General features: G+C 45.4%; 1 protein-coding gene across 1 annotated transcript in view; it reads left to right on the top strand.

The window, feature by feature from the left end:
- The first annotated feature begins 5,292 nt into the window (after positions 1-5,292).
- The window catches only part of LOC126526714 (uncharacterized), a 140,741-nt gene continuing 120,561 nt past the window's right edge, over positions 5,293-25,472 (top strand). The window contains exon 1 of the mRNA XM_055068347.2: positions 5,293-5,370. Within this exon, the coding sequence (XP_054924322.2) occupies positions 5,298-5,370 (73 nt within the window). The 5' untranslated portion in view covers positions 5,293-5,297. The remainder of the gene's footprint in view (positions 5,371-25,472) is intronic.

Genomic DNA, 25,472 nt, shown 5'->3' on the forward strand with positions numbered 1-25,472 from the left:
TCCCGTCACGACACTGCCGGATTTTCACCATTTTACCTTTCGTATGGCCGTGACCCCACCTTGCCATTTGACACGTTGCTACCTTCCGCAGTACAATGATCCAGCACTGGTTGCGCTCGCGATGCTATTGACTTATCCGCCCAGGCCCGAGATGTCGCCCGTCATCACCTCACAGTCTCGCAAGCTTCTCAAAAACGACGCTACGACCTTCGGCACCGAGACCACCATTTTTCACCTGGTTCCCTTGTCCTTCTCTGGACGCCTTCACGTCGCGTCGGCTTGTCGGATAAACTACTTTCCCATAATTCTGGTCCGTACCAGATCTTACGCCAACTGTCCGACGTGACATACGAGATCGCCCCAGTCGGTCAGCCTTCAGTGCCTGCCAACGTCACCAGTGATGTTGTTCACATCGCCAGACTCAAGCCTTATGTCCCCCCATTAAGTGAGGCTCTATAACTTTTACCGGAATGTAGCTACTCCGCCGGGAGCGTGATGTTACGGTGAAGTGAAGGAAGAAGTTGAATTGGACTAGAGGCAGACGCAGTCTGGAAGTTGCCTGAACGCCATATACACCAATTGTAAATATACATTATGTTATTACACTCATGGGCCTGCTTTCTTCCTGCAACAGTATATACATATATACATTATATATATATATATATATATATATATATATATATATATGCGAGGCCTAGCAATCAAAACAGTTGAGCTTGAGCATCTTCTTACGCAGCACAATCCACATGTTCTCGTTGTCACGGAGACTTGGGTTCCCCGCCGAAATTGCTGATTCCGAAATAGTCCCCCCTGGTTAAGGGGTTATCCGCAAAGATCGTGACACGCCAGGTGGCGGTGTGGCTCTCATCTTTAAAGAAGGAATTGACGTCGTAAGATTCAAAGTGTGTCCTGAAACCGAAAGTATTTGGTGCAAGCTTAAACTCAACGGCGTTTCCTGCGTACTTAGAGCAGTATATAGACCCCCAATCGCCCCTCTAACATTTTTGAAATCAATCCAAGACTATCTGTGCTGCAATGTACCTGACGGCGCGCGTTTATTAGTAGCGGGAGACTTTAATCTTCCGGGTATACAATGGGACAGTCTTGAAAGTGGTTTTTCCGACGTTACAAGCTCTGTCACCCTGTTTTACATCGCATGTAATCAAAACTTAACACACGTTGTGAATGAGATAACTAGAAGTGGACCACGAGAGAAACATTGCTGGACTTAGTGTTGGGAAATTAAATATTGAAGAAGGACTTTCAGACCACAAACTTGTTATACTTCTCGTAAAAAGTGGTCTCCTATGTAAAAATAAAAGGAAACAAGTCTTCCTTAGAGATTTCAACAAGGCTGACGACGTCAGCATTTCTGACCACTTAGAAAAGCAACTTTACTATTTCAAGATGCGTTGTTGGGTAAGTTTGTTCATTGTATTTGGAAAAATTGGATGCGCTTTGTAGACAATCACAAGGAACTGCGCCTGTCCCTTCTTCCTTGTGACCGTGCAATTTTTCAATTTACTCTCTCGACGGATCGAATTACGTTGATATCTTTGATATCTTGCGGACGGTATTTAAAAGAATAATCAATTATTGTGTGGAAAAACTACTACCTCAATGAAAAAAAAAACAGAAAGCGTGACCCATGGGTTAATCGGGAAATAATTCATTTAAAAGGCAAATTGAAACGCATGAAAGAAAAAACAACCTAAAAAAACAAGATGACATTTCACAAGTATCATCTATTCTTAAGCTCAAATTAATTTCAGCAAAAGAAAAATATTTTTCTGAGACTTTACCTTCTGTTATGAAATGTTCACCACAACGTTTCTGGCGTCACATCGCTCCGACGAAAGACTGCATTCAGTGCATAGATTTCAGAGGCCACATCATAACTGATCACACAGAAATTGCTGAAAAATGTTACGAGTTCTTTCACTCCGTATTCGTGCCTTCTGAAGTTCAAAGCGCTGACCTCTGCAAAGAAAGTATCCACGAACAGGAAGGCATGCCAGATATCACTATATCCGAGCAAGGAATATTACCGCTTTTGCTAGATATGGACACAAAAAAGTCTCTTAGTCCTAACAACGTCCCAAATGAGTTTTTAAAACGTTATGCAGAATAGGTGTCTAAATAGTTAAACATTATTTTCAGTTTGTCCCTGGATAAGCGAAAATTGCCCTCCGACTGGTTAAGAGCGAAAGTTATGCCTGTTCACAAAACCGGAAACAAGAACTGTGTTGAAAACTACAGGCCAGTTTCAATCACGTCCACATGCTGCAAAATACTAGAACATATAATATCGGCAAGTTTATTTGATTACCTAGAGGGCCAAAATTTGCTTAATGCTAATCAACATGGCTTTAGACGGAAATTGTCAACGATGACCCAGCTTGTAGAAACAGTCCACGAGTTAGCAAAAGCACTGAACGATAAAAATCTGGTAGATGCAATTTCTCTTGATATGTCAAAAGCATTCGTTCGGGTTCCACACATAGAATTTATAAGGAAACTAAGGAATTTTGGAAATAATAGTACTATTGTCGCTTGGATTAAAGCGTATCCTAAATATAGAACGCAGTATGTGGAAATCAACAGCGCAAAATCCGGCATTCTGGGTGTTTGATCAAGTGTTCCCCAGGGCTCCGCGCTCGATCCCGTCGTATTTCTGTGTTATATCAACGATATTGCAGAGACACTTTTCTCGGGTGTTAAGGTTCGGTTATTCGCCGACCATTGCCTGCTTTACTCACATATAACATCCAAAGAGTGTCAAATTACGTTAAGCACAGCATTAAGTAGTGTCCATGACTGGTGCACGAAATGGAAAATGAAAATGAATCGTAGCAAAGTGTGATTTATAAGAATGACAAACAAAATTAAAGATAATCTTCCGTTTGAATACGAAATTTAAGGACACGAATTACAGAAAGTAAGCTACTTCATGTATTAGGCTTAATGACAAGTGAAAATTTCAATTGGGATAGGCACATTCATAGCTCATGTAGTGCAGCCGAGTGAAAAGTGTGGACTTGGCGCCGGAAACTAGGGCAGGCAAGACGACAGCGAAACTAACCGCCTATTTTGCACTTGTAAGACCAACTTTGGAATATGGCTGTATCGTGTGGGACCCCTATACGAAAACCCAGATCGCAAGGATTGAAAAAGTACAACGAAGGGCAGCTATACTTATTCTGCCTAGATATAATTCCACGGATTCAGTCTCGGGGAGGTTGTCAGAAGTTAACTTACCTCAACTGCAATCGCGGAGAAGAGTTGCTAGACTTAAATTCCTCTATCTTTTGCGGGGTGACTTCTTTAACATAAACGCCGGACTGTACATTACGCAGCGCTAGGCCCGAAGATTGAGGAACAGTCACAACCAACAACTTACACCCTTGCAAACTCGGATCAACACATTTAAATAGTCATTCTTCCCACGAACAATTGTAGAATGGAACTCGCTGCCACAGCACATAACGCAAACAGACTATGTCAGTTCGTTTGAAAATCTATACACCTTTACCTTGACCTACGAAATTAACCACGACAGCTTGTTTGTAGCGAATCTCACCTATTTGCAAATATTGATGTTGCTGTGTGGGTTTTACTACCGCATTTATATTTTGTTGTGAGCCGCAGGTTGTGCACATTAATTTTACTTTGTATCTACAAGTCTACAAGGTTGCGATTTCCAATGAATTTTATGCATTGCAACAAATATTTTCGACCTTGTAACGGCCCAGAAAATCGGCTAACCGTAATAATAGAGAGTTTTAGTATAGCGTAATATCCTTGCGTTAGCGTTAGCGTGCGACGCAACGCTAACGCAAAGAAAGACTGCACTGCGCGGCACAAGGTAGTGTTTTAGAATAGCGGAACGGAGAAAAGCGTTAACGTTAACGCAAACAAATACAGCGCCATCTAGATGTAAAAACACAAAGTACTGGAAAGCCAAATCCACACGGAATGTCGAGCTTATTCAATGCCGAATCCGCAAGTCTGTCCCTAAGTCAAGCTTATCGAAAGCCACAGTCGCTGCGTTAATTACGCATGTAGGTGTTTGGTTTGAGCGTTGTTTTGTCGAGAGTCGCGAAACACACCGATTAATCTTGGCATGCCGCGATCGAGTGTTCTGTGGGACCCATACTACGTGTCCTTGTTAAGTTTGGATGACATAGACGCCCTCATGCTTCGGGAATGAGAGCGACCGCGCAGGTTATACGTGTCCTCAAGATCCACTCAATGTCTAAGCTACACCGGAGGGGACGTTTCGCCGGCAATTTCGCTTCCAGAAAGCGGATTTCCCACTTCTTTCCAATTTTTTGCGACGGACGCCCACCTTGACGTCCATCCGAATGGGTTCAAGGCGAAAACCTCCTTCACGAGGTTCATATCGTCGTCGTTGGTAAAACGCACACGCATTGTGACCACAGCACCGACCACACTACTGTGTTTTGCCGCGGAAAACATGACATGCATCGGCTTCACATGCGGCTTTACACCAAGCGAACGAGCGAAATACACTTGGGCGCCATCTCGAGGCGGATACAGCAAACATGAGCAAACATTAGCAAACCCTCTAGTTAAGCCTACTGCCCGGCTAATCGAGGACGTATATCGCAAACAACGCCCATTTGTCACCTGTGCTCCGCTGCCGAAGCATCATCACACAAATCTAAGGCGAACACGAGCATTAGTGGGGAAGGATAGAGCCTAGCAGTTCAGGCAGACGACTCGATAGATCCGAAGCGGGCTGCTCTCACTTCGACTGGCGCCGCCATCTTGCCGTACGTAAGGCTCCCCTTGCGTGCGTTAGCGTTCAACGCTAAATCCTGAAAATAGCGTACGTACGTAAGAGCTCCAGCAGCTTTAGCGTATAGCGCATGCGCAGTGTGGTGCACGCAACGCTAACGCTAACGCTAACTCTTTGCGTTTGCTGCTTTACGCTATACTAAAACTGTCTAATAAATGAAATGAAAGTGTGCGTGTGCGTGTGCGCGCGCGTGCGTGTGCGTGTGTGTGTGTGTGTGTGTGTGTGTGTGTGTGTGTGTGTGTGTGTGAACAAGGCGGCGACCAATGATCTAGCGATCTGATGTGTTACCAGTGTTACTTGCGTTCTTGAACACAATTTTGGCGCAGACGAGCTCTTTACCATAACTCTACAACGTGAGAATACGAATCTTTGAGGAAGGTTTCCTTTCGTGAAATGCACTGTTTAACGGCCATGATGGAAGTTTCTGAACCTGTGCCTAACTTTTTCAATCATTTACTTGCAGGTTGCTACCATGGCGCTCGCTGCCTTCGCCGCGCTGACAGTTGCCGCCTCACTGCTTGTCAGTGCTGCCAAAGCTGACGCAGGTACCACCGTTACCGAGTGACTGCTGCAAATTTTTATCGAAAAGGCATGGAAGGGGTTGCATACCAGAAAAACGCTCAAATTCTGCATATTATCATAGTTAACTTCTATGTTTAAATATCATACGCAAAAAGAAATTGAAAACGATCTTGAGTTTCTGCCTCAGGCAGACATTGCTTTCTATTGTATTAAACCAAGACAGTCGCCTAACGCAATCAATTCTGTCTGATTCATAGCGAAACATGCAGAAATCCTGCAAGTTTTTGAAATAGCGCTGTACCAGTCGAAATATGGTGGCATGGATGAGGGTTTTCTTTTTTGCGCTTAGTTTACCACGCTCTATAATGACATAGTTAAAGTACATATAAGCATTCAGGCCCATTTCATAGATCCACGGGTCTGGACAACATTCATTTGGGCTAGATGGTGCCTACTTGAAATAGGAAGGAACCGCGCCAACTAAGACGATCACGAGAGGGAGAACGACACAGGTCGAGCGCTTGTCCTGTGTCGTTCTCCCTCTCGTGGTCGTCCTAGTTGGCGCTGTTCCTTCCTAATTACGTTTCATAGAGATACTGCAACTATGAGGATTTGCATAATCATATTCTATATTCTGCATGGTGCGTTTGCATGAACTTTGGTTATATGGTGCAGAATCATCCAGCCAATAAGCAAGTAACTTAACGTGTTCATTCAGTTTTACAGGCTTCATTTTCTAGATTTTACGGCCTGCGTACAGATTGTTCAGCAAGTTTAGCTCGGGTAAATACTTGTGAAAAAAGACCTGGCGCAACAGCAACTGCTCAATGATTTAAACCGCAATCACCTCACCGATGAGCCGTCTCTATGGGAACCGGACGCACAAGCTTTCCATACCGACAGCAACCTCAAGCGAGCTGAATAATCATATCTTGCAGGACGTTCACGATGCCTTCTCGTCAGCGTCGAATCGAGACAAGTGTTTTCACGCTTGGTATTATCCCGGGTGTTTCAGCGAACACTTTCAAATATTTTTAGAAGTTGCCTGCGGCAGATTGCGCAGTTATAGTTCGTGAGTTGGTCTACCCGAACAGGTGGACGTTACTTGCACAAGAAATTAAAAAGCACAATCTACTAATTAATAAAGCTTAATAATTACGTTTTCACTAATTACGTTATGGCACATATTGCAATTTACAAATTCTAGCCGCAGAGTTCGCAACGAATTCTCAGGTTGACACTAGTTTCGATATATTAATTCCCAAACTTCGCGAAGAAATGCATTGGCGTTTCAGTTACTTTCTTAAGAAAACGTCGTTTTATGCATTGAAGTACAAGATTAACTGGAACGCTGGCACCATGCGAAGCGTGCTAGCGGTCACTGGAGGGAAGACTGGCGCTAGTATCTATGGAAGCTGCAAGCACAGCGGCTAAGCCTACGTGGGAATGGCCAGTACACGAATTCGCCTACTTCAGGCGCCAGAAGCCTTTCTGACTCTGGATTGTTTACAGCAAAATATTACTTTATAAGGCCACCAAATTGCAGCAATTAAGCATGTTCGGACTATTATTGCGTACTGCGTTCATTAATGTAGGATTGCTTCGACAGATAGACTACAAAGGTAGATAGTTTTTAAATCCACAAGAACGTGAGTAGCCACCAGCGCGAAGGCTCCCTGCACTGCTAACCACATATCCCACAGTGACCGAACAATCGCCGCCTGTACGAAACCCTTCGTCAGAGTGCAGCGCATGGGTCGCACCTGCACCGGATGGGACCAAACAGTCAGCGTCAATGAAGGTCCAAAGAATGGTATACGCAAATTTAGCTTGACGTTCATCATAGCGGGGTGCGAGCACAGGTATGCAGCAGCAGTGATACTTTATAAATGCGCAACGCTCGTGCCGGCTGGGAAAATCTGACTGCTGCCCCCCCCGCAAACCCTAGGAGCACGGTGCCTCCACTCCGTCGCTTGTGGAGGCAAGCGAACAAAACATTTCTGGAGCGAGCGGTTCGCACATGCGTCGTAGATAGCAGGACAACACGACAATGCCGACGACGCACTTCCGCCTGGAGCGTCCGCGTAATCGCTATCGCAATAACATTGCTACCTCAGCAGATGCTTGTGAGCTGAGATTGCGAACGCTGTGCTACCGGATGCTGCGGTTGCAAGTTTCCTTTCTTGTGCTCTACATTACACATGTATATGCTGAATGACAAAGCTGACCGAAAATTAGGCGGATCCCATGCATTGTGAGAATGGATGTGAGGGAAGCTTTCTGTGCTGTTTGCTTTGATTGACAATAACTAGCGGCGATATTGATGGCCAATTTAAAATTTTTCAGCATTTAGCGCAATACCAGAGTGGTGAGTTGATGATAAACGTTCCTTTGCACGTACCATTGCTGTTTGTCTGCGTAGTACACAGAAGACACAGCGAGACATGTTTATTGAGTTATTCTTTTGCGCCATTGTTTACAACTTCCCAGAAGATTAGCATTGCCATTGCCTCTGATAGCACTTTAATTGCATTATGAGACTGTGCGTGCCAAAACCGCCATCAGAGCATAAGGCACGCCGTATTGGTGGACTACGGAACAATTTTGACCTCCTCGGGTTATTTAGCGACCACCCAAATCTAAGTACACGAGCGTTCTTGTACCTCGTCCCGTCGAAATGTGTCTGCCGCGGTCGAGATCGAACCAGTGACCTCGAGCATTGCCATAGCCCCAAGGCCACCACAGCGGGCCCATAAGTGTTCAATTAATGTTCGACGCTGCCTTATGATGAACGACAATCTTATGGGCATCATCAAGGAGTGTGCAATAGAAGTCTGTGGTAACTCCGTTAGAAAAGATGCCAGTAAGCTATCGCAGAAGACGAAAGATCTGATCAAGAAACGCCAATGTATCAAAGCCTCTAACCCTACAGCTAGAATAGAACTGGCAGAAGTTTCTAAGTTAATCAACAAGCGTAAGGCAGCTGACATAAGGAAGTATAGTATGGATAGAAGTGAACGCGCTCTCAGGAACAGAGGAAGCCTAATAGCAGTGAAGAAGAAACTAGGAATTGGCAAGAATCAGATGTATGCGTTAAGAGACAAAGCCGGCAATATCATTACTAATATGGATGAGATAGTTCAAGTAACTGAGAAGTTCTATAGAGATTTATACAGTACCAGTGGCACCCACGACGATAATGGAAGACAGAATAGTCTAGAGAAATTTGAAATCCCCCAAGTAACGCCGGAAGAAGTAAAGAAAGCCTTGATGCTATGCAAAGGGGGAAGGCAGCTGAGGAGGATCAGGTAACAGCAGATTTGTTGAACATTATGGGCAGATTGTTCAATAAAAACTGGCCACCCTGTATATGCAATGCCTCATGACTTCGAGCGTACCAGAAACTTGGAAGAACGCTAACATAATCCTAATCCATAAGAAAGGGGACGCCAAAGAGTTGAAAAATCATAGAAAGGTCAGCTTACTGTCCGCTGCTTACAAAGTATTTACTATAGTAATTGCAAATAGAATGAGGAACACCTTAGACTTCCGTCAACCAAAGGACCAGGCGGGATTCCGTAAAGGCTACTCAACTATTTACCATATTCACACTATAAATCGGGTGATAAAGAAATGTGTGAAATATAACTAACCCTTATATATAGCTTTCATTGATTACGAGAAAGCGTTTCATTCAGTCGATACCTCAGCAGTCATGGAGGCACTACGGAATCAGGTTGTAGACCAGCCGTATGTAAAAATACTGAAAGATATCTATGGCGCCTCCACAGCCACCATAGTCCTCCATAAAGAAAGCAACAAAGCCGCAATAAAGAAAGACATCAGGCAGGGAGATACGATCTCTCCAATGCTATTCACAGCGTGTTTACAGGAGGTATTCAGAGACCTGGAGTGGGACGAATTGGGGATAAGAGTTAATGGAAAATACCTCAGTAACTTGCGATTTGCTGATAATATTGCCTTGCTTAGTAACTCAGGGGACCAACTGGAATGCATGCTCACTGACCTGGAGAGGCGAAGCAGAAGGGTGGGTCGAAAAATTTGTCTGCAAAAAACTAAAGTAATGTTCAACAGTTTTGGAAGAGAACAGCAGTTTACGATAGGTATCGAGGCACTGCAAGCGGTAAGGGAATACATCTACTTAGGGCAGGTAGTGACCGCGGATCCGGATCATGAGACTGAAATAATCAGAAGAATAAGAATGGGCTGGGGCGCGTTTGGCAGGCATTCTCAGGTCATGAACAGCAGTTTGCCATTACCCCTCAAGAGAAAAGTGTATAACAGCTGTATCTTCCCAGTACTCACGTACGCGGCAGAAACCTGGAGGCTTACGAAAAGGGTTCTACTTAAATTGAGGACGACGCAACGAGCTATGCAAAGAAAATTATGGGTGTAACGTTAAGGGATAAGAAAAGAGCAGATTGGGTGAGGGAACAAACGCGAGTTAATGACATCTTAGTTGAAATCAAGAAAAGGAAATGGGCATGGGCAGGACATGTAATGAGGAGGGAAGATAGCCGATGGTCATTAAGGGTTACGGACTCAATTCCAAGGAAAGGGAAGCGTAGCAGGGGACAGCCGAAAATTGGGTCCGCGGATGAGATTAAGAAGTTTACAGGGACGACATGGCCAGTTAGTACATGACCGGGGTAGCTGGAGAAGTATGGGAGAGACCTTTGCCCTGCAGTGGGCGTAACCAGGCTTCTGCTGCTGCTGCTGCTGCTGCTGCTGCTGCTGCTGCTGCTGCTGCTGCTGCTGCTGCTGCTGCTGCTGATGATGATGATCATGATGATGCAGAAGCATTTTCCAAGTGGCCTATCTTTTTCTCTAGTCCCGCGTGCACTCATTATTCCACCAACGGCAAGCGGTGCCTTTAGCCGAAGGGATGACAAATTCATCTTGCTTCCGGGAATCCTCTAGAATTGAGCAAATGGTTGAAGCGATTTCCTTATCATTGGTATTGGCAAGTTTCAAAATAGCTGAACGCGAGGACGTCTTAAATTTCGCATGGTTCACAAATGTGCATGCCTGGTATTCTAAAGATGTTATTGGACAAATTATTTCAAATGACACTGGAAGATGATCACTGTTGGTTGCTGAGTCAACCGTTTCCCACGACAAAACCTTAATGCTAGCGCTACAAAATGCGAAATCTAACACCGAACGAAAGGGACCTCTAGCAAACGTTACTTGTTCTGTGTTTTGACATGAAAGGTGACTAGCAATAGTCCACTCTCATAGTTGCTTAGCATACAAGTCTGTTTTTAGCCCCCACGACACGTGATGCGAATTAAAATCCCCTACAAACAAAACTTATTTTCTACAGGCAGCCGCATCCCTATCAAATTGACGTGTACTTTGCACACCGTTGGGGAAATATGCATCTATAATTGAAAATGGATGGTACCCTGGGAGAGAAATCTATAGCCAAAATTTCGCAGTCGAAATCCATGATTTGAAAGGAAACTTGTGCCTCTTGACAAATTTTCCTGGAAACAAGTATCAGTAATCCTCCACCTCGCGAGTGCCGATCTAATCGGAAAGACTGAAAACCTTTTAAATTAAAATTTTTATTTGGTGAAAGCCAAGTTTCTCGAACAATTAAGACATCTGGATTGAATTGAATAGATAGGCCAGATAAATCTGTTAAAGCTGAAAATATAAAAACACAGTTCCACTGCAGTACTTTCAACTGTCCAATGGTGTTGAACGCACAGCAGCGGCAACTGCCGCCTTTAGAATACTTTCTGTACTTTCATGTTATTTCATTTATTGAAGCCTTAATGGCCCGGAGGCATTACATAAGGCGGAGGCAAACAAAGTGTGAGGAACTCTTCATCACGCAATGGAGGGAAAACAGGAAGAAAAGATGGACGAAGAATAGAAAAGGAAACAACGCTCAGGAGGGAACCGAGCAAGCGGTACTATCATCAAAATCACTCTAAAAAATTATAAAATACAACAAATTCATACTAGATCAATACTACTAAATACATACTATGCATGAGAATGAATCACTATAAATTAATTACTTAAAATGGGTGAAGTAGCAAATGCATTTTTAACAAACCATTCTAGGTGCAGTGGATTGTTAGTTTCCCACGGAAAGTCATGTGGCTGGCGGAAGAGACAATACAGTCGGGTAGAGTGTCCCCCAGCGCTATTGCATTTGGAAAAAAGAATCCTTCATCAAAGACGTACGGCACTGAATGTGCGCGATTGGACAGCTGTGGTTAAGGCGGGGAGAGATTCTTGGCGGGGGTTGTAGTCGAGGGTGTGTGGCTATTGGGTGATAATAGAAAGAGTGAAGCATGCAGACACGCGAGATGGTACGACGTGATTGGAGGCTGGGAAGATTGAGTGGGCGCTTTAGTTCAGTTATGCTGGTTTTGCTTGAGTAGTTTGACATGATAAAGCGTGCAGCACGATTCTGAATGGCTTCTAATTCGTAGGTGACATATGCTTGCAAGGAGTGGCAGATAGATGATGCGTACTCCAGTTTCGGCCGAACGTATGTCTGATATGCAAGTTTTTTAATAGCGGGGGATGCAGATTTCAGATTGCGACGCAAAAAACCAAGTGTGCGCGAGGCGTTTGCGCATATTGTTTCAATGCGAGTAACCCATGATAATGACGATGTCAAGTGAACACCTATATACTTATAGCAGTCTGTTCGTAGTATTGTAGTGGAGCTTATGTGGTACGCGCAATTTGTAATGCTGCGCTTACGTGAAAAGGACATACATTGGCACTTATTAAGGTTAAGAGGCATGAACCATTTTTCACACCATGAAACGATAGTGCCTATGTCTTTTTGTAGGTCAATGGAATCACCAGGGTTATGAATGGCGTTGTAGATGACGCAGTCATCAGCAAAAAGTCGGAGTGTGGTTTTTGTGTTACATGGCAGGTCATTGGTATAGATTAAAAATAACAGGGGGGATAAGCCTGCTCGGTGGGGGACACCGCATGTAACATCAGGAAGGTGTGAATCGTAAGAGTTAGCCGATGTGTATTGTACGCGTCCTTTTAAGAAATGTTCGATCCAAGTAATAAGTAATAATAAGGATTCCAAGAGCAGATAATTTGGCAAGTAGGTGATTGTGGGGGATGCGGTCAAAGGCCTTCGAAAAGTCTAAGAAGATGGCGTCAATTTGTAGGCTATCGTCCATGTGTTGTAAGATTTCATCGGTGAATTCAGAGAGCTGAGTTTCTCAGGATAATAGTTTTCTAAAACCATGCTGGTATGAATAGAAGAAGTTAATTGATACAAAGTAGTGATTGGTTGCTATGATATGTTCCAGCAGTTTAGAGGGGATACTGGTTAGAGAAACTGGACGATAGTTAAATGCTTTTGTTCGATCACCAGACTTATGCAAGGAAATTACTTGAGCCTTTTTCCAATCATGGTGAACTTCACTAGTACTGATTGATTGCTTGAAAAGTAAGCTAAGTATTGCACTTGACAGGCAACTGGTGTTTTTAAATAATTTGCTGCTGATTTGATCGTAACCAGCCGATGAGGATAATTTTAGAGCCTGTGTTAGCCCGGCTATTCGATCAGCGTTAACCTGGATATCGGGCATTGGGGTCAGCGAGTGGTATGGTAATTCGTTAGAACTGAAGTTTATAGCGGGGGAAAATACTGATGTGAAGAAGTTGTTAAGAGCTGTTAAGGGCTGTTAAGGGCTGTTAAGGGCGTCGCCTGATAGCTGGAGCTGAGTTTGGCGGATTGGCGGGGAGATGATCTGAAAAAATTTACGAGGGTTAGACTGAAGGATTGATAAGAGGTCAGTTGGAAAATATTTGTGTTTGGAAGCTTTTAATTCCTTGATGTATTTTTTGACACTTAGTTCGTACCTATCCCAAGCTTTGTGGTTATTAGTTAACTTTGCATTTCGATAATGACGTTTCTTTTATTAAGTAGACGTGTTAGGTGTTGCGTAAACCACTGGTTATTTTTGTCGGTATTTGTGGGGATAGTAGGGATATATATTATAAAGGAGATTTATTGGAGTTCGTAGCGACCACCGGTTCTGGGATGCACCGAGCAGTACCCGAGCTCGAGCCTCTGCTGCGCGCTCGATGCTGCCGATACTGCCGACTCTGTGCGCATGTTCGTTATTTTCCTTACAATGGCGCCGCGGAAATAAAGGAGCCATCCTGGCGACTTTGTTTTCTGGAAGGACGGTAGAATGGTGATACGGCTTCAGACGCTGAACGTGAACGACTTCGCGGTTACGACGTCGCATGTCGGACGGTGGCGTTAGCGGCTCAACCAGGTAATTAACGGGTGATGTTCTCTCGAGAACGCGGTATGGCCCGTCGTACTTCGGAAGGAGTTTTGAAGCGAGCCCAGGCGTGCGGTGTGGCACTAACAACCAGACGAGAGCGCCCGGGAGAAAAGTGGGAGTCGAGTTCTGGCCATTGTGAACGGCTTTTTGACGGTTCTGGTCGTCCGAGGTGAATCGGCGGGCCAGCTGGCGACATTCCTCGGCGTGTCTGGCGGCTTCCGAGATCGGTAGGCATTCAGATGGGTCCGCCCGGTAGGGCAGAATCGTGTAGATTGTGTGCGAAGGATGACGGCCGTAAAGAAGGTAAAAGGGTGAGAATCCGGTAGTGGCCTGAGTTGCGGTGCTGTAGGCGTAGGTGACAAACGAAAGAACTAGGTCCCAATTACATTGATCAGGTGAGACATACATGGCGAGCATGTTACCAAGAGGTCGATTAAAGCGTTCTGTGGTACTGTGAGTCTGCGGGTGATAAGCAGTGCATTTACGATGAACAATAGCGCATTCAGCAAGCAGTTGTTCGATGACTTCGGATAAAAAGCGCGGCCTCTGTCGCTTAAAAGTTCACGTGGACCTCCATGACGAAGGAGAAAACGGCGAAGTATGAAATTAGCGACCTCCTGCGCTGTAGCATTTGGTAGAGCAGCAGTCTCCGCATAAGGGGTTAAGTGGTCTACCGCAACGATTATTCACCTGCTGCCGGTAGGAGTCAGCGGAAGTGGCCCGTAGAGATATATGCCCACGCAATCAAAGGGTCGGGATGGGCATTGTAAAGGCTGGAGTTCACCGGCGAAGTTGTGCGGTGGGGCTTTGCGGCGTTGGCACTCATGACAAGAGCGGACAAACTTTCGAACTAAATTGTACATTTCCCGCCAGTAATAGCGGTGTCGAAGTCTTTAGTAGGTCTTGAAGACTCCCGCGTGGCCCCACTGAGGGTCGACGTGGAACGAGGAGCAGAGCTCGGGCCGAAAGATTCTCGGAATGACGAGTAACCAGGTGCGTCCCTCTGGGGCATAGTTGGGCCGATATAGTAGCTGGTCTCGAATCGCAAAATGAGGAACTTGGCGCCGAAGCGTACGTGACGCTGGAACGTTCGACGTATCCGAGAGAAGGTCGAGCAGAGATGCAGTCCAGGGATCATTACACTGTGCAGCAGCGATAGTATCAACGTCCAGAGAGGATAATGTGCACTCGCAGGAGGAGTGGGACTGGCTTTTGGGGGAAGCGGCGATCGGGATAGAGCGTAAGCGTCGGAGTGCTTTTACCCGGAACGGTAAACCACGGCTCGTCATATTCTTGGAATCGCAATGCCCAGCGGGCAAGCGCGGCCCGATGGATCTTTGAGTGTCGACACCCAACAAAGTGCGTGGTGGTCGGTCACTACGTCAAACGATCGGCCGTATAAATATGGGCGAAACTTGCCAAGCACCCACACAATGGCCAAACACTCCTTTTCTGTAACACTGTAATTGGTCTCCGCCTTGGTTAACATGCGACTCGCGTATGCGAATGCAGCGGTACTTTTCCCATGCGCGTGACATGTTAGATTGCTTGGCAATACGATAAAGCCTTTTATTTTTATTTTTCAGGCGTTTTAATGTGTTATTAAACCAAGGGGGTGAGGGCCGTTCAGTTACAGTGATGGTAGGAATATGGGCTTTCGTTAGTTCTTGCATTTTGGATTTAAACATTAACCAGTTATCTTCAACGGAACAAGTGAACGTTTCAAGAAAGGAGTAACTGAACTGAGTTAACTTTTCATTGAATGCGACATAATCCCCTCTGTCGTAGAGCGTTATGATTTTTCTTATTTTGGGGGGATATGCTATATGAAATTGATAAGTAGCGTGAATTACAGCATGATCACTAAGCCCGGGCAAAAATGTTATCTCAGAAAAGTTGTCAGGATGCGTGGCAAACAAGCGGTCGAGCAAGCTGGACGATTGATTTATATGCCTTGTTGGATTGAAGATGAGCTGAGATAAGCCAAACGTAAGACACGTGTCAAGAAATTCACTTTCTGCATTGCGCTTCGATAATGTTTGTGCTATGTCAGACCATACTATTGCTGGAAAGTTGAAATCGCCGAACAGAATGATTGGCGCGTTAGGAAAAGAATGTGCCAGAGTGCAAAGTGCCTCATGGAAGCATGTAACAAAGCTTGAATCGGCATCAGGAGGACGGTAGCGACATCCGAATATTAAGGGTGGGTGAGAATTTTTAGTGCACACAAACAGTATTTCCAATGGAGAGGAGATATCAATTTTGAAACAATGAAGTTGCGGTTAGTGGCTATTAACACTCCTCCTCCTCGCCTCACATCACGATTGCATCGGAATATATCGAAGGCGGTTAAGGCAATCTGAATTTCGGTGTTATCAATGGTTGTGTTTAGCCAAGTTTCAGTTAGAATAAGAACGTTGCTATCTGTGGTGGAAATAAGCTTAGAAACAGAGTCGAGCTTTGGCAGAAAGCTTCTAATGTTGGTATATAAAATCGAAAGAAGGCATTTTCTTTGTTGTTCACCAGGATCATTTTTTAGCTATGATGGTCGTTTGATTACTTTGTCCGTAGAATGATCATATACATAGGTGGAGCTGTCCATTATTAACCGGTTGTAACGAAGCTTATAATGTTTGCCTTGAGGTTTTGCAAATGCAACAAGTTTTTTGCGTGCGAGCCGCGTGTTTGGTCAATAGTCTGGTGATACACTGAAATCAGTATCTTTCAGTTTACCCGAGTTTGCCAGAATGCGCTCTTTAACTTTGAAGTGCGCGAACTTGGCAATTATAGGTCTTGTTTTGTTTACATCAAGAGAGCCAATCCTGTGAACGCGCTCAATGTCAACTGGCTGCAAATCAACGCTGAGCTTCGTTTTGCAGAGTTCAATCACCAAACCCTCGGCTTTGTTCCAAGTTTCATCCGGGTTGTCGGTTATGCCATAAAATAGAAGGTTTGATCTGCGGGCATTATCTTCGTAGGCATCCATTTTTGACGAAAATTGGGAAAGCTTATCTGCGTTTTCGTTTGCGACAGCTTCAACGTCATCTAACTTTTCTTTCAGTGCGAGAACAGATGAACAATCCTGCTTAATTTTTAGGAGGCGGTTCCGAATTTCTTCAAACGCTTTGTCATTTTGCGACAACTTGGCGTGGATATGTTTTATTTCATTAAGTAACGATGACTGTCCTGACTTCAGTTCTTCAAGCGTGTCATTATTTCGCCAACTGCTTCATTACCAAATGTTTGACTGGATGCGGAACGAAGAGTAGGCCCTGGGTTCAGTTCGACATCGCCCGACAGAACTAACAGCAATAGAACAACCTCGGCACAGTCATACGCAATCGATAAACAAAAGCGTGGGCTCGGCAACGCTAAGAGCGCAGGGTAGCGAGTACGGGGGGCGTATAAAGAAAAGCAATTCGTTACCTGCACGGCAAAAAGGCGATGAGTTAGAGCGAAGCCCATCGCAGTTGCGTTGCCGAGCCCACTGAAGAGCAGTTGGAGCGCGCCGCGCCTTTTATCATCTTCGCTTGATGCTGTTGGCGATCTCTTGGCTTGTGATCCAAGAGGCCGGTCCGGTGCGCAGACTGGATGCTCTGAAGAACACACTACAGGACTGCTGTACAAGGGCGGGGGCAATTGTTCTGCTGGTGACGGATCAGACGGGAGATGGGGTAAGTCCAAGGGAAATGAACGGTGAATTCTTGGTACTTCGGGTACGGTTAAGGCTTAGGTAGACGAACAACAGGCCAGGGCAAGGTTGACTACCTGCACGGCAAAAAGGCGATGAGTTAGAGCGAAGCCCATCGCAGTTGCGTTGCCGAGCCCACTGAAGAGCAGTTGGAGCGCGCCGCGCCTTTTATCATCTTCGCTTGATGCTGTTGGCGATCTCTTGGCTTGTGATCCAAGAGGCCCGTCCGGTGCGCAGACGAGATGCTCTGAAGAACACACTACAGGACTGCTGTACAAGGGCGCGGGCAATTGTTCTGCTAGTGACGGATCAGACGGGAGAGGGGGTAAGTCCAAGGGAAATGAACGGTGAATTCTTGGTACTTCGGGTCCGGTTAAGGCGTAGGTAGACGAAAAATAGGCCAGGGCAAGGTTGACTACCTGCACGGCAAAAAAACGATGAGTTAGAGGGAAGCCCATCGCAGTTGCGTTGCCGAGCCCGCTGAAGAGCAGTTGGAGCGCGCCGCGCCTTTTATCATCTTCGCTTGATGCTGTTGGCAATCTCTTGGCTTGTGATCCAAGAGGCCCGTCAGGTGCGCAGACGAGATACTCTGAAGAACACACTACAGGACTGCTGTACAAGGGCGCGGGCAATTGTTCTGCTGGTGACGGATCAGACGGGAGAGGGGGTAAGTCCAAGGGAAATGAACGGTGAATTCTTGGTACTTCGGGTACGGTTAAGGCGTATGTAGACGAAAAATAGGCCAGGGCAAGGTTGACTACCTGCACGGCAAAAAGGCGATGAGTTAGAGCGAAGCCCATCGCAGTTGCGTTGCCGAGCCCACTGAAGAGCAGTTGGAGCGCGCCGCGCCTTTTATCATCTTCGCTTGATGCTGTTGGCGATCTCTTGGCTTGTGATCCAAGAGGCCCGTCCGCTGCACAGACGAGATACTCTGAAGAACACACTACAGGACTGCTGTACAAGGGCGCGGGCAATTGTTCTGCTGGTGACGGATCAGACGGGAGAGGGGGTAAGTCCAAGGGAAATGAACGGTGAATTCTTGGTACTTCGGGTCCGGTTAAGGCGTAGGTAGACGAAAAATAGGCCAGGGCAAGGTTGACTACCTGCACGGCAAAAAGACGATGAGTTAGAGGGAAGCCCATCGCAGTTGCGTTGCCGAGCCCACTGAGGTGGTGTGCCGGGCTCGTGCTGGAAACAGGCGGCTGGTGCAATTCGGCTTGATGAGAGGCAAAGGGGTTGGCGGAGAGCTTGTTTCGTGCAGGTAGGTGGTTCCAGGCGGGCTTTGGGCGGTCAGGGAAGGGCAAACGGGTCAAGGTACCAGGCACGTCAGTACCTGGACGGTTAGAAGCGTTGTGAACATCGTTGTTCTGGTGGTGTTGTGCCCTCCGGTGTTGTGCCAGTGTAATGATAGGAGATGGTTGACGCTTTTTTATTTTTGTTTCATAGTTTTGGAAATTGGGGATCCCATACGTTTGGGAGCTCGAGTGTCAAGTTCCATATCTGTGACACTAACAGTGTTTGAATAAGAGGGCTCAGCCTCGCCTGGTTTGACTAGCGGAGTTGTGTCTGTGGAATGTTCAGCAAATGTAGAAGGCGTCTCTACCTCGTTGCGAGGCATTCAAGGTGTGGCGTTAGATACTGGGAACTGCATTGGTGTCAGCATTATTTGCATCATCTGACTGGAAATAATTTGCGCTAAGCAATCAGAGAGACTGAACATCATTTATCCATAGCTTTAGCCATTGCTTTTTCCACAGCAGAGTCAATTGCTTCGGAGAGATTAAGATCCACGCTTGGAGTGTTGCGCGCTGTAACACCAGAGTATCCGAAGGCCCTGTCTTTAATAACTGCAATTGCATCTCTTCGGGAGCAGCGACGGCGGTCGATTATTTCAAGAATTTGTATTTCTTGAGCGCGAGCTGAGCAGTTCGAATAATCTGCTGGGGGTGCTCCCCTACAAAGGCAGCACTTTTGAGATTGGTCGGAGCATTCACTTGAAGAATGACCATATCCATAGATGCAACAACGCAAGCTAGACTTACATCCTCCTACGCTGTGCCCGAATTTCCTACAATTCTGACACTGGATTGGGCGTGGCGCGAGTGTCTCTACACGGAACACAAGAGGCCACATCTTTATTTCAGAAGGACATGATGTGCCCACAAACGTTGCAATTAAAGATTCCGCCGGAACCCTCTCGTTATTTATCAGTCGAATGCACCTGCAGATAGCAATGACACCTGCTGCGGAGAGCTTGTCTAGGGTTTCAGTTGGGCTTAATCGGGAGTCTACGTCCTGTACAAGACCCTTAGTGCACGCAAGGTGAGCCGGAATAAAAGCACTAACCGGGGTGGAAGCGAATAAAGTGCCTTTCAAGAGGTATTCAATACAGGTCTGGTCGGGTGAACGGCACACTATGCCTCCCCGTCCGAAGGCTCGCACGTCAGTGATGGTTTGGAAGTGGTTGAACGTGGTCCTAAGTGCCTTCTGGACAGCTTGTGGATTCGTGATTCTGATGGAACCTCCACTGATAGGCACAAGCGCAACAGGAATGGTGCTGACACCACTGCGAAAAATAAATCTAGAGTTAATTCAGTAGATGGCAGGGATGCTGACCAGCCGGATTGCGCTTGGCCAGGAGAAATGGTCGACGTCAGCCCAAGACGGCTGACGCAAGGAATGCCAGTCAACCAGGAACTAAAATAAAGTTAGCGAGACACATGGAACCACCCGATACTCAGCCAAAACACCACTGCAGGTCAACGAAACGGTTGCTCTGTCGATGCCAGCAGACTTGCTACCGTGACGCCACCGAACTCCCGTCAGGTGAGACCAAAACGTGCAGTTTTGCAGTGGATGCTGTTTAGGCTGATCATGACTACAATGATAATTTTTATTAAGCTGCGTGTGTCGCCGATGGATGCTTTAATTGCGACCTAATAACGACAAGGCATTACGTTTCTAGCGCAGGGACGTTGTTTGTTTAGCTGTTGGGTAAGTGATGGGAATATTTCTTCGACAATACGATAATTTCTTTCACTTCCGTTTGGTTTCATTGCTTAGTCTAGATGGTAAATGGTGGCGGTGATTATAAATTACCTAAAAGAAAATAAAGTTCATGCCCTACCTACTGCACAAAAGTATTAAAGGCCACCAAATATAAAGAAAATGAATATAACTGTCGTCACAAGTATAACTTTTAATGAAAAATAAAAGTAAAAAACATCTGAAGCCATTCCGCCCTGTGAAAGCGAATGACCAGCAAAACTGTTTAGCGCACGACACACGGGTGACACAGAATTTTTAGCAAAGTTACGAACCGATTTATTGCTGTGATCTGTGGTCATCGTGACGATATAGGAACACACCCAGATTCGCGAATCACATATGTTATTAAACGTGTCCGTCACGTAAGAAAATGAATGACTCATACCACTTTAAGCACTGCCTCAAATACCTCTATACGCTGCCTCCCCATTACGACGACAGAAGAGAAATGAAAGTCTGCGCTGGGGATGTACCGGCAATGTAGCCAGATTTGAAAGAAGAAGACTAATGCGTGAGTAGTGGCACGGACGCGCTCGCGCGATTGCACTCCAAAACCTTTTCTTTTTTTTTGTCAGAAACGTCTGTTCTCACCCTCGCCATAGTATGAGAATCGTCATCATAATGAACACGCCTCTTGGTAGATCTCCCATTGTGGGTCTGCGATCATCATCGACACGCGGCATTCATCTCAAAGCTATTCGGCGTTGTAACAATATGTACCTACCGCTTCTTGGCGAACCACCGTTGTAGATATGCGCCATAGTATGAGAATCGTCATCATAATGAACACGCGTCTTGGTAGATCTCCCGTTGTGGGCCTGCGATCATCATCGACACACGGCATTCATCTCAAAGCTATTTGGCGTTGTGACAATATGTACCTACCGCTTCTTGGCGAACCACCGTTGTAGATATGCGCCATAGTATGAGAATCGTCATCATAATGAACACGCGTCTTGGTAGATCTCCCGTTGTGGGCCTGCGATCATCATCGACACACGGCATTCATCTCAAAGCTATTTGGCGTTGTAACAATATGTACCTACCGCTTCTTGGCGAACCACCGTTGTAGATATGCGCCATAGTATGAGAATCGTCATCATAATGAACACGCCTTGTGGTAGATCTCCCGTGGTGGGTCTGCGATCATCATCGATAGGCGGCATTCATCTCAAAGCTATTCGGCGTTGTAACAATATGTACCTACCGCTTCTTGGCGAACCACCGTTGTAGATATGCGCCATAGTATGAGAATCGTCATCATAATGAACACGCGTCTTGGTAGATCTCCCGTTGTGGGCCTGCGATCATCATCGACACACGGCATTCATCTCAAAGCTATTTGGCGTTGTAACAATATGTACCTACCGCTTCTTGGCGAACCACCGTTGTAGATATGCGCCATAGTATGAGAATCGTCATCATAATGAACACGCCTTGTGGTAGATCTCCCGTGGTGGGTCTGCGATCATCATCGATAGGCGGCATTCATCTCAAAGCTATTCGGCGTTGTAACAATATGTACCTACCGCTTCTTGGCGAACCACCGTTGTAGATATGCGCCATAGTATGAGAATCGTCATCATAATGAACACGCGTCTTGGTAGATCTCCCGTTGTGGGCCTGCGATCATCATCGACACACGGCATTCATCTCAAAGCTATTTGGCGTTGTAACAATATGTACCTACCGCTTCTTGGCGAACCACCGTTGTAGATATGCGCCATAGTATGAGAATCGTCATCATAATGAACACGCCTTGTGGTAGATCTCCCGTGGTGGGTCTGCGATCATCATCGATAGGCGGCATTCATCTCAAAGCTATTCGGCGTTGTAACAATATGTACCTACCGCTTCTTGGCGAACCACCGTTGTAGATATGCGCCATAGTATGAGAATCGTCATCATAATGAACACGCCTTTTCGTAGATCTCCCGTTGTGGGTATGCGATCAGCTGAAAGCTAGTTGGTGTTGCAACGATATGTACCTACCGCTTTTTGGCGAACCACCGGTGTGGATGTGTGCCATAGTATGACAATCGTCATCATAATCAACACGGTTTTTGGCAGATCCCCAGTTGTGGGTATGCGATCATCATGAACACGCGGCGATCAGCTCAAAGCTAGTTGGTGTCGCAACGATATGTACCTACCGCTTTTTGGCGAACCACCGGTGTGGATGTGTGTCATAGCATGACAATCGTCATCATGATCAACACGGTTTTTGGCAGATCCCCCGTTGTGGGTATGCGATCATCATGAACACGCGGCGATCGTCTCAAAGCTATTTGGCGTTGTGACAATATTTACCTATCGCTTCTTGGGAAACTACCATTTAGGATATGCGCCATAGTATGAGAATTGTAGTCATCATCAGCACACTTTTTGGCAGATCTCCAGTTGTGGGTATGCGATCATCTACATGCGGCGATCATCTCAAACCTAGTTGGCGTTGTAACAATATGTACCTACCGCTTCTTGGGGACGAAACGTTGTGGATATGCTCCATAATCTGAGAATCGTACTCATAATTAACACACATTTAGACGGATCCCCCATTGTGGATATGCGGTCATCATCGACACGCGGCGACATGTCACAGCTAGTTGGTATTGCAACAATATGTACCTACCGTTTATTGGCGAACCACTATTGTGGATATGCGCTATAGTATGAGAATCGTCATTATATTCAACACGCTTTTTTATAGAACTCCCGTTGTGGGTATGCGATCATCATGAACACGCGGCGATCTTCTCAAAGCTAGTTGGCGTTGTGACGATATGTACCTACCGCTTCTTGAGGAACCACCGCTGTGGATGTGCGCCATAGTATGAAAATCGTCATCATAATTAACACAATTTTTTGGCAGATCCCTGTTGTGGGTATGCGATCTTCATCAACACGCGGTGATTCAACGGTAGTTGGCGTTGTACCGATATTTATCTACCGCTTGTTGGTGAACCACCGGTGTGGATGTGTGCCATAGTATGAGAATCGCCATCATAATGAGCACGCTTTTTGGCGGATCCCCCATTGTGGGTATGCGATGATCATCAAGACACGGCAACCATCTCAAACCTGGTAGGCGTGTTCACGATATGAACCTATATGTACCAACTTGTACCTGGTGGACCGACCCAGGCGAAACCTTGGAATGGTACGCAAAAAAAGCTTTAAAACACGAAGTAGACCTATGATGACCTATATGATGAGGGGAAACATTTGAGGGACATTTTGTTGGCCTGCTTCTGACACTACATCATAGAACGCAGTCAACTGTTTAAGAAACAAATGATTTGAAAGGTATCAGACAGATTAAGCATAATCAGTCGCTTAGGATGAGCAAAAGATTTCACGAAGGTAACCTACTGGGTGGTTAGCACTCTTACAAACGTACTTGATACCCTTATTGTAAGACAGATTAGTTGTAACGTTGACGCGTAGGCGTTTGTGTATATTAACGAAACAGAGAGCGGAGCCATGAATGTAGGGGGTCAGGTGAGCCACTATTACGTGAAATCCTCCTCGCCATACATTTATTAACATTGAGAGTCGTAAACTGTGCATCACACCAATTTTGAAAGCATGTTGAGTATACTTTGAAGGAGGAGGGTGCTCGATTCGCCAGGGATTTCGGTTTACAAAACACGGTCGTATGCAAAAAGTATAATATGTGAGATAACATTATTCGGAAAGTCCTTATCGTAAATTACAAAAACGAGTGGTCTTAGTGACGATGCTTGGGTAGCTAAGCGTGTGAAAATAAATGCCCTGTGTCACCGTGAAACAGAAACAAATCGTTATTGCTCATTTACCTTGTCAGGAATAGCTAAAGCAGGATTCAGTTTGACTTTCCACCAAGAATAACTAATAAAAAAAACTGCTATCTATTTCCATCTAATATTTCGTCTCAGCTGCTTTCAAGTCTATTTGAGTGCAAATGCCTTCGAGTGAAAATAACAAAGGGCTTATACGCGAATGTAATATATTGTGATTGTGGTAGGTAAAATTTAGTATAACCTTTTGTCCCAACTTTACATTTGTTGCTAATGGATACTGCTGGGTAGATTACAAATACATGTCCTCCATTATTTTGTACGCTTTGTTTCATATGGCACAAATGTAACAACGCTTCTCACGAAACGAGCCTGCCTACTTGATTTGAAATAGCTTAATTGACCTACCCTCGAGTATGCCGGCACGTTACGAGACTACAACACAAAAACTAGGGTATATGCTTTGGAAATGATTCACCGTAATGCTCTGTTTTATTTGAACATCTTGAAGGGGCAGCGCAAGACGACAAAGACAGAAGGCAGAAAACACACAGGACATCGCTGAACTTGCAACTAACTTTAGTAGAAGGCATACACATACTTAAGTACTACAACATATTCCCACATGATCTCCCATCGATGGCGTTATTATCATTGGACAGGCAAACAAGAGAACCCTATAACCTGATGTCACGCTATGAACCGGTTTAAAGGTCAAATTCACTGTTGTGCAAATTTAATGAAGGTGTGCTTACACAACATGACCCTTTTTACTGGTATGGTAGGTCTCAACAATCTCCCTCGTAGTCTGATTGCTATCTCCAGAAAGCATTATGGTGTCGTTATTGCCCCTAATAAGGTAATCAATTGATGGGAAGTTGGCACAGGCTGCCTCTACTGTTTAGTTTTATTACCTTAAAGGCCCCTTTCTGGAGGGAATTACATAAGTGCTGATAAGTGCTGGGATTTTATTTATATAACGAACAAGCAAGGAAGATTAATTAACCCTTAAGATGATCACTAACGTAATCTTGAAAAGTAGATGTTCAAGCGATGACGGTGATATCCCGGAGGCCTTTCTAATCTGTAGCTTCTCGATAAAAGAACGAGGCGGAAAAAATAGTAGTATGCGATGATGGGCGGCCAACATGAAATGGAGGACTGGTGCGGTGAGATATGCATGTTGCAGCTGTTCTATAAGGTGGCCGATATAGTGAAGAATGAAATATTTTACAATAAAGGGCGAGACTGGCAATGCGGCGACGCGTCGAAAGGGGCTGAAATTCGGATTT

This window comes from Dermacentor andersoni, chromosome 8 (assembly GCF_023375885.2).
Source record: "Dermacentor andersoni chromosome 8, qqDerAnde1_hic_scaffold, whole genome shotgun sequence".
In the NCBI taxonomy this organism is placed as follows: domain Eukaryota; kingdom Metazoa; phylum Arthropoda; class Arachnida; order Ixodida; family Ixodidae; genus Dermacentor; species Dermacentor andersoni.